This window comes from Macaca mulatta, chromosome 19 (genome assembly GCF_049350105.2).
Source record: "Macaca mulatta isolate MMU2019108-1 chromosome 19, T2T-MMU8v2.0, whole genome shotgun sequence".
Taxonomy (NCBI): domain Eukaryota; kingdom Metazoa; phylum Chordata; class Mammalia; order Primates; family Cercopithecidae; genus Macaca; species Macaca mulatta.
In genome coordinates, this window is record NC_133424.1 from 50,489,785 (window position 1) to 50,500,291 (window position 10,507).

At 52.5% G+C, this 10,507-nt stretch overlaps 2 protein-coding genes and 1 long non-coding RNA gene across 4 annotated transcripts in view; 1 reads left to right on the plus strand and 2 right to left on the minus strand.

The window, feature by feature from the left end:
- GMFG (glia maturation factor gamma) overlaps window positions 1-10,507 on the minus strand; it is a 259,854-nt gene that overhangs the window by 64,964 nt on the left and 184,383 nt on the right. The window lies entirely within an intron of this gene.
- MED29 (mediator complex subunit 29) lies at window positions 154-8,075 on the plus strand. 2 transcript variants are annotated; one of them, NM_001266003.1, is given in 4 exon segments: window positions 154-449; window positions 1,263-1,321; window positions 2,304-2,388; window positions 6,231-8,075. In NM_001266003.1, coding segments are annotated over 4 exon segments (666 nt in total). In that variant the 5' UTR covers window positions 154-170; the 3' UTR covers window positions 6,474-8,075.
- Window positions 242-5,809, minus strand: LOC144337486 (uncharacterized). Its single transcript, XR_013410671.1, has 3 exons — window positions 5,753-5,809; window positions 2,119-3,350; window positions 242-608 (listed from the first exon to the last, which is right to left on the minus strand). It is a non-coding gene; the product is annotated as an uncharacterized LOC144337486 (long non-coding RNA).

The following is a 10,507-nucleotide window of genomic DNA, read 5'->3' on the forward strand; positions in this document are numbered from 1 at the left end:
GTCTGGGTGAAGGGCGGAGCAAGGGAGAGAGGTGCTTCTGTGATTGGTGAAAAGATCTCAGTCTGGACCTCGGATTTGAGAGTAACGTAACGTAGGAGCACCTCCTTCCCTTCCATTGGCTTAATTGCCTGCGAGGTGGGATAACTAGCAAACGGGGACTAGAAATAGGGATGTCGAACAGCAAAGCGGGGAGACGCAGTTGTGACGCACTTCCGGCGGCCTACGCGAGAAAGATGGCTGCATCCCAGCAGCAAGCTTCAGCGGCTTCCTCAGCTGCTGGTGTATCGGGTCCTAGTTCGGCTGGCGGCCCGGGTCCCCAGCAGCAGCCGCAACCGCCAGCACAACTGGTGGGCCCTGCCCAGAGCGGCCTGCTGCAGCAACAGCAACAGGACTTCGATCCTGTGCAGCGTTATAAGATGCTCATCCCGCAGCTGAAGGAGAGTCTACAGGTGATTGGCCTTAAGCAGCGAGAAGCAAACTGCATTTGGTAGTCTAACTTCAGAGGGGCGGGCCGAGGGCCAGGTTAGTCGGAGAGAGTGCTAGGCAGAAAGAGAAGTAGAACCTGCTGTTTTGGCCTGGCGCGGCGGCGCACGCCTGTGTTCCCATGCCTGTCATCCCAGCACTTTGGGAGGCTGAGGCGGGCGGATAACTTGAGGTCAGGAGTTCTAGACCAGCCTAGTGAAACCCCGTCTCTACTAAAAATACAAAAATTAGCCAGGCATGGTGGCGCGCGCCTGTAATTACAGCTACGCGGGAGGCTAACGCAGGAGAATCGTTTGAACCCAGGAGGCGGAGGTTGCAGTGAACCGAGATCGTGCCATTGCACTCCAGCCTGGGCAACACAGCGAGACTCCGTCCAAAAAAAAAAAAAAACCTGTTGTTTTATGCGAGACCTAAGCGAAGCTCGGCAGAGATGATAGAATCAGCGCTGATGTTGAGGCTGGGACTGGCTGGAGGAGTGAGGGGTTGTTTAAAGGAGAACTGAGCTCTGGTCGTTAAAGCCTGAGGAGAGGACTAGCTTATACTGAGATTCTGCCCTTGATTGATAGGTGAGGGAGGACGCTTAGATTATTGGCGAGAAGCTCAGGTGAGAGCGGACCTCTGGAACGATGGAGTGGTGACAGCTATAGGAATCGAAACAAGTATTTGGAAAGTCACGAGGGAAGGTGCCAGTTGAAAAGACCTGAGATTGAGTGATCTTAAGGAAGAGTGTTCCCTTTTGTTTTTCCATTTCCCACATGTTTTGTTTTTGTTTTGACTAGACCTTGATGAAGGTTGCAGCACAAAACTTGATTCAGAACACTAACATCGACAATGGACAGTGAGTGCAGCCCCCTTTCCCAGGATATTCCGTTGCCTCCCCAGTCTTTGAAATTCATCTTTCTTTCTCCTCCCTGCCCACCTCACCTCCTATATTTACTTTTTTTTTTTTTTTTTTTTTTTGAGACAGGGTGTCCCTCTGTCACCCAGGCTGGAATACAGTGGCACGATCTTGGCTTATTGCAGCCTTGAACACCTGAGCTCAGGTGATCCTCTTGCCTCTGCCTCCCAAGTAGCCAGGACTGCAGACATGGCTACAGACTACAGATGCCTGGCTAAGTTGTAAGATTTTTTATAGAGACAGAGTCTTGCTATGTTGCCCAGGCTGGTCTCAAACTCCTGCCCTCTAGCGATCCCCTCAGCCTCACGAATCACTCCTCCTATTTTATTTTATTTTGTTTTTGTTGTTTTGTAGAGACAGGGTCTTGCAATGTTGCCCAGGCTGGTCTCAAACTCCTGGGTTCAAACAGTCCTTCCACCTTGGCCTCCCAGAGTGCTGGGATGACAGTCATGAACCATCACAACCAATCTTTTTCTTTTTTTTTTGGAGATAAGAGTCTTGCTCTGTCGCGCAGGCTGGAGTGCAGTGGCACAGTCTCGGCTCACTGCAACCTCTGCCTCCCGGGTTCAAATGATTCTCCTGCCTCAGCCTGCCAAGTAGCTGGGACTACAGGCATGTGCCAGCACATCTGGCTAATTTTTTGTATTTTTAGTAGAGATGGGGTTTCACCATGTTGTCCAGGCTGGTCTCGAACTGCTGACCTCAGGTGATCTGCTCAACTCGGCCTCCCAAAGTGCTGGGATTACAGGCATGAGCTACCACGCCCAGTCTCCTTTTTTTTTAAACCCCGCCAGTTTTCAACCACTACTTCAGATCCCCTGGGCCTGTACCTGGTTTCCTGTTGGACACTTGGTTGGGTAGATACTGGTGTCCCAGAGATTAGAAATCAATTCTTCAGACATCCTTTTTTTCTGGTCTGTAGAAAGAGCAGTGATGGACCCATACAGCGCTTTGACAAGTGCCTGGAGGAGTTCTACGCACTCTGTGACCAGCTGGAGCTCTGCCTGGTGAGAAGCCTTCTGGACATGGGGTAACGACAGCCCTGTCCCAGTCTCCGGGGTCTTCAGAAACCCTCAGTCAGTCAGTCAACTCACACTCAACTGGGGACCTCCTGTGGGCCAGACCTGTGCTTCCACCAACACTGAGGACCCAGGGTTGCTCTGATCCTTGCCCTCACAGAGCTTTCAGTTGAGTGGAATAATAAGCACACCCCTAAACAGTGACAGCTCAGAGTGGTCAGTGCTGTGATAGGAGAAGCTTAGGCCAGAGTGGTTAGGGTTATGATTGGGGAGGCACAGGCAGAGGGATCAGGGCTGGGATGCAGAAATCTCAGCTGTGGAAGCACTGGGTGGGGATAGGAAGAGAGTGGCTTAGGGAAGGCTGCTGCTAGAGAGCACATCTGAGCAAGTCTGAAACAAAGGAGGGAAGAGGGGCAGGAGTTGAGAGGAGGGCAAGTGACTAAGAACACAACCTCCGGAGTCAGATGCACCATCAGTCTCTACCTCTGACCTCTGGGTTCCTCCTTAGGAAAATGGAGTTTCCAGGAAAACTTAGATTATGCATGTAAACTACTTAACATGATACTAGGCATATGGCAAATGTGTACTGTGGTATCATCATTATTTTGGACTGGTTTTTTTTTGTCGGGGGGACGAGGCAGGGACAGTCTCATTCTGTCACCCAGGCTGGAGTATAGTGGCACCATTTCAGCTCACTGCAGCCTCCTCCTCCTGGTTTCAAGTGATTCTGGTGCCTCAGCCTCCCAAGTAGCTAGGACTATAGGCGCACACTACCACGTCTGGCTCATTTTTGTATTTTTAGTAGACACGGGGTTTCACCATTTTGGCCAGGCTAGTCTTGAACTCCTGGCCCCAAGTGATCCGCCCGCCTCAGTCTCCTAAAGTGCTGGGATTACAGGCATGAGCCACTGCACCCAGCCTTTTCTTTTTTTTTTTGAGAGAGTCTCACTCTGTCGCCAGGCTGGAGTGCAGTGGCGCAATTTCGCTCACTGCAACCTCGGCCTCCCAGGTTCAAGCGATTCTCTTGCCTCAGCCTCCTGAGTAACTGGGACTACAGGCACGCACCACCAAGCCCAGCAAATTTTTGTATTTTTAGTAGAGACGGGGTTTCACCATGTTGGCCAGGATGGTCTTGATTTCTTGACCTTGTGATCCGCCCGTCTCAGCCTCCCAAAGTGCTGGGATTACAGGTGTGAGCTACCTGCACCCGGCCTTTTTTTTTTTTTTTTTTTTTGAGTCAGAGTCTCACTCTGTCGCCCAGGCTGGACTGCAGTGGCACAGTCTCAGCTCACTGCAGCCTCTACTTCTGGGCTGAAGTGATCCTCCCACCTCAACCTTCCAAGTAGCTGGGACTACAGGCATGCGCCGCCATGCCTGGCTAATTTTTGTATTTTTTGTGGAGATGAGGTTTTGCCATGTTGACCAGGCTAGTCTTGAATGCCTGGGGTCAAGCAATTTACCCACCTCAGCCTCCGAAAGGGGGATTACAGACCACTGTGCCTGGCCTGTCCTGGGTTTTGAAGGAAAAGTGAGAGGTTGAGAAGCTTAGTAGTGTCAGAACCATGTTCCAGCCGGAGGGAATAATATTTGCTTTAAATTTGTTTTAGGAACATCAAGTAATTCAGTCTGGCTGAGGTGTGGTAGGCATAGGAGCTTGTTGGATTTTGAATATAATCCTACGGGCACTGGGGAGGCATGGAGGGTTTCAAGCAGGGAAGAACATGGACCTGTCTGCTTTTTTTTTTTTTTTTTTTTTTTTGAGACAGAGTCTTGCTCTATCGCCCAGACTGGAGTGCAGTGGCGCGAGCTCGGCTCACTGCAAGCTCTGCCTCCTGGGTTCAGGCCATTCTCCTGCCTCAGCCTCCCGAGGAGCTGGGACCACAGGCGCCCACCACCACGCCCGGCTAATTTTTTGTATTTTTAGTGGAGACGGGGTTTCACCATGTTAACCAGGATGGTCTCGATCTCCTGACCTCGTGATCCGCCTGCCTCGGCCTCCCAAAGTGCTGGGATTACAGGCGTGAGCCACCACTCCCAGCCGGACCTGTCTGCTTTTTAGGACTATGCCTCTGGCTGGCAAATGAGGGGTGGGTTCAAGGGGCTGAGACTGGAGGCAGGAGCCCGAGGCAGGAGCCCAAGGACGCAGCCATGGCATGATCCAAGTATGCCTGGACTGGGCTTCACCAGGGCGGGGCCATGAGGAAATGGGGAAGACTGGGGAACTTGAGAGGCTTCGCGTGCAGGGCTTTGTATGCAGGCCACAGGACTGGTGTGCTGGAAGGAGCTAAAATTTCTGGGATGAGGCCCAGGGCTCTGGTTTAGAATGGAGGACTGTCCCTGAAACAGGGACCTAGGAGAAGCAGTTTTGGGGAGCATAAGGGCCCTACAAATGTCAGGGGGAGGCCGGCGACAGTGTGGGCGCCATCGGTGCAGAGGGGGAAACTGAGTGGTGTGTGTGGCTGTGACAGCCCTGGGAGGGCTTGAACAGTGAGAGAAGACGGGGCCTAGGAATGGCTGCCCTTAGGTAGTGTAAGAAGTATCTAGAGCTGGCCAGGCGCGCTGGTTCACGCCTGTAACCCCAGCACTTTGGAAGGCTGAGGCGGGCAGATCACAAGGTCAGGAGTTCAAGACCAGCCTGGCCAACATGGCGAAACCCTATCTCTACTAAAAATACAAAAATTAGCCAGGCGTGATAGCGTGCGCCTGTAATCCCAGCTACTTGAATGAGACAGGAGAATTTCTTGAACCCGGGAGGTGGAGGTTGGAATGAGCCAAGATGGCGCCACGGCACTCCAGCCTGGGTAACAGAGCAGGACTCTCTCTCCAAAAAGAAAAAGGGCCGGGCACAGTGGCTCACGCCTGTAATCCCAGTACTTTGGGAGGCTGAGGCGGGTGGATCACCTGAGGTCATGAGTTTGAGACCAGCGTGGCCAATGTGATAAAACCCCGTCTCGGCGGATCACAAGGTCAGGAGATCGAGACCATCCTAACTAACGGGCTAACACAGTGAAACCCCGTCTCTACTAAAAATACAAAAAATTAGCTGGGCGTGGTAGCGGGCACCTGTAGTCCCAGCTACTCGGGAGGCTGAGGCAGGAGAAGGGCGTGAACCCACGAGGTGGAGCTTGCAGGGAGCCGAGATCGCGCCACTGCACTCCAGCCTGGGTGACAGAGCAAAGACTCCGTCTCAAAAAAAAAAAAAAAAGAAACCCCGTCTCTACTAAAATACAAAAAAATTAGCCGGGCTTGGTGGCGGGCGCCTGTAATCCCAGCTACTCGGGAGGCTGAGGCAGGAGAATCACTTGAGCCCAGAGAGCACAGGCTGCAGTGAGCTGAGATCGCGCCATTGCACTCCAGCCTGGGCGACAAGACTGAAACTCCATCTCAAAAGAAAAAAAAAAAAAAGAAAGTAGTACCTAGAGCAGCCAGAGAAGCAGGCGGCAAACCAGGGGCGGGCGCCATCTGAGATGCCACTGCCAACACCAGGCCTGGAGCTGGGGCAGTAACAATGATAGTAGCTAACATTTCTTGGCACTTTAAACGGTGTGCCAGGATCTGTGCCTGTGTTTCACACACCTGCTCTCACTGTTCTCACCTTATGAGGTAGAAGAGGTGGTTATTAAACCCGTTTTCCAAAGAGGAAACTGAGGCTCAGAAAAGAGTAGCCGCCATGCCCCCACGTTCCCCAGCAAGTGATTGGCAGGGCCAACCTCTGACTCCAAGACCTGGGAAATCCAGAGGCCAAGCCAACAACCCCCAGCTAGCCCTTGGGGTGGGGTAGAATGACCTGGGGTGGAGCTGACGCTGTCCCCTTGCCTGCCTGTCCACAGCGCCTGGCGCATGAGTGCCTGTCACAGAGCTGTGACAGTGCCAAGCACTCTCCCACGCTGGTGCCCACAGCCACCAAGCCCGACGCGGTGCAGCCTGACAGCCTCCCCTACCCACAGTACCTGGCAGTCATCAAAGCCCAGATTTCCTGTGCCAAGGACATTCACACCGCCCTGCTGGACTGTGCCAACAAGGTCACGGGCAAGACACCCGCCCCACCTGCTGGCCCTGGGGGCACCCTGTGAAGTAGGGGGGCAGGGAGTGGGGCAGGCAGTGGTTGGAGGGTGGTGTACAAAGGGAATGAAAAGCGTCCTGGGCCTAAACACAGAAGCCTCCTGTCTTTTCCTGCCTGAGCACCGCGGCGGGAGCCAGCAGGGGGCAGCAGAGGCCAACAGGGAGCTCGCTGGCCGGTCCCTGCCTCCCTGCCCCTTCTTCCTGCTCCCCCTCCTAGCCTAGGGTAGACTTTGGACTGTGTGTGTTGATGACCTCTCTGTTCCACAGGCCCTCCCTCAACCTGGCCTGGGTGTGGAACCCTGGCTGTCCCCTCTCCCTCAGTCCTTCCTGACTGTCTCCAGCTGGGAGGTGGTCTCTGTGTGCCACTCTTCTGTCTCTATTACAGTTGTCTCTCTCTCATCCTGTCTCTTTTTGTCCTTGTTTATGTGTTCCTCTTAATATGTTTCTCCCCATAGTCCTATGTCTCTCTCTGACTAGTCCCCTTTAGCTGTCTTCTATCCCCAGCTCCTAACTGGGAATCTGTGTCTATGTAGGGAACCAGCACCCCGGGGGACGTCATTTCCAGGGGCCACAGCCAAGCCCAGAGTCCCCCAGCAGCTCACATGTCAGCGCAGACCCCAGGGTCTTGGCCTAGGAGAGGAGCAGTAGAGGGGCCCAGGCTCTGAGCTCCACAGGTCTGAGCAGGGAGCAACTCAGGCCCCCACCCAAGCCTGCGTCAGCGGAACTTGAGTGAGGGGCGTTGTGCAATCTGTGGCAAGGCTGGCCCAGCTGGATGCCTGGGTCCCAGTATTTTTAGCCCCAAAGGAGAAGTGAAAAGGCCCCAGCCACGGTGAGTCATCAGTCCTGGGGAAGAACCCAGGCGCCTGAGCCCCAGCTCCGGGAAGCAGGCACTGGGGAGGGGGCTTCAAGGAGGGAGTGCCCCCTCAGACTCCCTCCTTCCCTGGGAGCTTCAGGAAGTTCAGCCTTGGCCTTCAGGCCTGAGCAAGTGCAGGGCGGAGCTACCAGCCCAGGCTCAGATGTTGGGGTATGAAAGCCTCAAGTGACTCAGCCTGGTTGGAGAACTGCCCCACCCAGTATCTTCTGTGCCATGGTTCCCACATTCCCACTCAGTGGCCTCCTATCCTGGACCCCATGCCTGCAAGGAAACCCCAGGATCACGGATACCTCTGTGATTCATGCTGAGCCCAAGTCCCCACACTTGAAAACTGGGAAATGGCCAGCCATGTGTGTCCCAGGAAATTCCTCCCCTTGTTCTTCCTTGAAGTGCCCAAGCATGTAGGTCAGGAAGGAAGGCTGAAGCACTGTCCCTAAGAGGAATTTCTCCTTCAGGGAAGCCTCAGTTTTGCCCGTTTATCTAATTGAATCAGTTTTCTACCCAATCCCCCGATTTTGTAGGATAATCTTCCTTATCTAAAGTAACTGATTATGGACTTTAATCACATCTACAAAAACACTTCCATGGCAACAGCTAGATGAGTGTTTGATTGAATAACTGGGACTGTAGCCCGTCCAAGTTGACACACAAAACTGACCATCGGACTGGGCGCGGTGGTTCACACCTGTAATCCCAACACTTTGGGAGCCTGAGGTGGGCGGATCACAAGGTCAGGAGTTCAAGACCAGCCTGGCCAACATGGTGAAACCCCATCTTTACTAAAAATACAAAAAATTAGCCAGGCGTGGTGGCATGCGCCTGTAATCCCAGCTACTCGGAAAGCTGAGGCAGGAGAATCACTTGAACCTGGGAGGCAGAGGTTGCAGTGAGCCAAGATCGCACCATTGCACTCCAGCCTGGGTGACAAGGCAAGACTGTGTCTCAAAAAAATAAAAACCTGACCATCTAGTCATTGTCATCTGGGCACCTTCACACATCTCCTTAACTACACTTAACCTCCAAATAAGTACGATAGCATAGTCATAGTCCCACCCAACATGATACACTTATCTTGCATACAACTGAAAACCACTAACCCTTTCCCCAACAGAGCCCACCAGCAGTGGTGGAGATGTCAGTCCATGAGCACACACACAAGACAGGGACTGCTGGCCCTCCCAGGTGGTGTCAACACAACATCACACACAGGTGGGGGCCTGATAGCCCAGCACCCATGATACAGGGGCTACCAATGCTTAAAACCACACCCAGGGAGGCCACAGAGGCACTCAGTGGGTGGTGGGTTGGTGGATGCACATTTACCAGGCACAGGGCGGAGGTGGGCACCACAAAGTTGCATTCACTCAGCAAACGTACTGGGTATCTTGTGCCCAAGCCCTGTATTTGTGGAGCTGATATTCTAGTGAGAGACAGTAAATGTGATAAAAGTAAAACATAACAGATGGTGAAAAATTAAAGCAGAAAAGTGAGATCAGAAGTGGAGATGTTGGGGCCAGGCACAGTGGCCCAGGCCCTTAATCCCATCACTTTGGGAGATGCAGGCAGTTGGATGGCTTGAGCCCAGGATTTCAAGACCAGTCTGGGCAACATAGCAAAAGCCTGTATCTGCAAAAAAAATTCAAAAATCAGCTAGGTGTGGTGGTGCGTGCCCAGATTCCCAGGTACTCAGAGGCTGAGAGGTGGGAAGATGCCTTGAGCTTGAAAGGTCGAGGCTGCAGTGAGCTGTGATTGCACCACTGCACTCCAGCTTAGTTGACGGAGACCCTGTTTTTTTAACAAAGAAGCGAAGGTGTTTACACAAGCAAAATACTCCTTCTTTTAAGTGTAATTAAGTTGATCCAAAAAAAGTGGAAATGTATAATTAAAAAACATAGGAGCAAATCTAACATGAAATGTAATATCTGCATGTGGAGAATTGTGTTACTTTATTGAAAAACATTAAAAGTTTGAGAAAAGTTGGACAGTGGTTTCGTGAGCATTCATTACGGCTTATATATGTTCCATATATTTATTATTAAATAGATGACAAAGGTTTTCTTGTTTATATATTTTTGAAATGAGTCTCACTCTGTTGCCCAGGCTGGAGTGCAATGACGCCATCTTGGCTCACTGCAACCTCCGCCTCCTGGGTTCAAGTGATTCTCCTGCCTCAGCCTTCCGACTAGCTGGGATTACAGGGGTGCATCACCACGCCCGGCTAATTTTTATATTTTTAGTAGAGACGGGTTTTCACCATGTTGGCTAGGCTGGTCTTGAGCTTCTGACCTCAAGTGATCTGCCTGCCTCGGTCTCCCAAAATTCTGGGATTACAGGCACCAGCCACCAGCCACCGCACCGGGCCTTTTGTTTATTATTATTTTTTTAAATTCTTGACAAAGGTCAAGGAAGGCCTCACTGAGAAGGCGGTATTAGAGCAGCCCCAAAGGAAAGGGAATAAGCTTGGGGACATCCACACATCCAGGCAAGAGTGCTCCAGACAGAGGGAACTGCAAGTGCCAGGGACCTGGGACAGGAATGTGCTGGGGTTTATGGAACACATGAAAAGGAGGCTTGGGCACAATGAGGGAGCAGGGATAGGAGAGGAAATCCAGACAGGTCACAGAGGGCCTTGGTGAGGACTTGGCTTTGCTAGATAACTAAACCCAGAGGGAGATTACACAGTCTGGTGCACACTGCACGCTCCAGGGAGGGGGTGTATGTGAGGTGCACAGCCACCACAAAACAGACAGTGGGGACTCGAGCACACAGCATGCTTGCCCCCCTGCAGAGCTAACCCACTATGCTACAATCATGGTACCCCCAGGGACCCCATCCCATTGACAGTCCCACAAACAGATACCTTCAGGGAGCGACCCAGCCACATGAATACACAAACAACCCTCTAACCACCACTTAACCCGATAAGCTATCTCTCACCCCATCGCAGACTTTGCCCATCACAGGCTGACTCAGCCCTGTCCTTAGCCCAGCACTATCAGAAGCAGCCTCATCAGCCCTGCCCCAGCTTCTCAGGTGCTCGTGTCTGCACGTCTGCTCTGCCCACGGAGGCCGACACAAGAACGGTGACATGGAGTGGGGGAGCTCGCCAGCTACTCTTCCCATCACGCGGGCTGTAGACGTCAGAAACCAAAGTTCATCGGTTTCACTGCC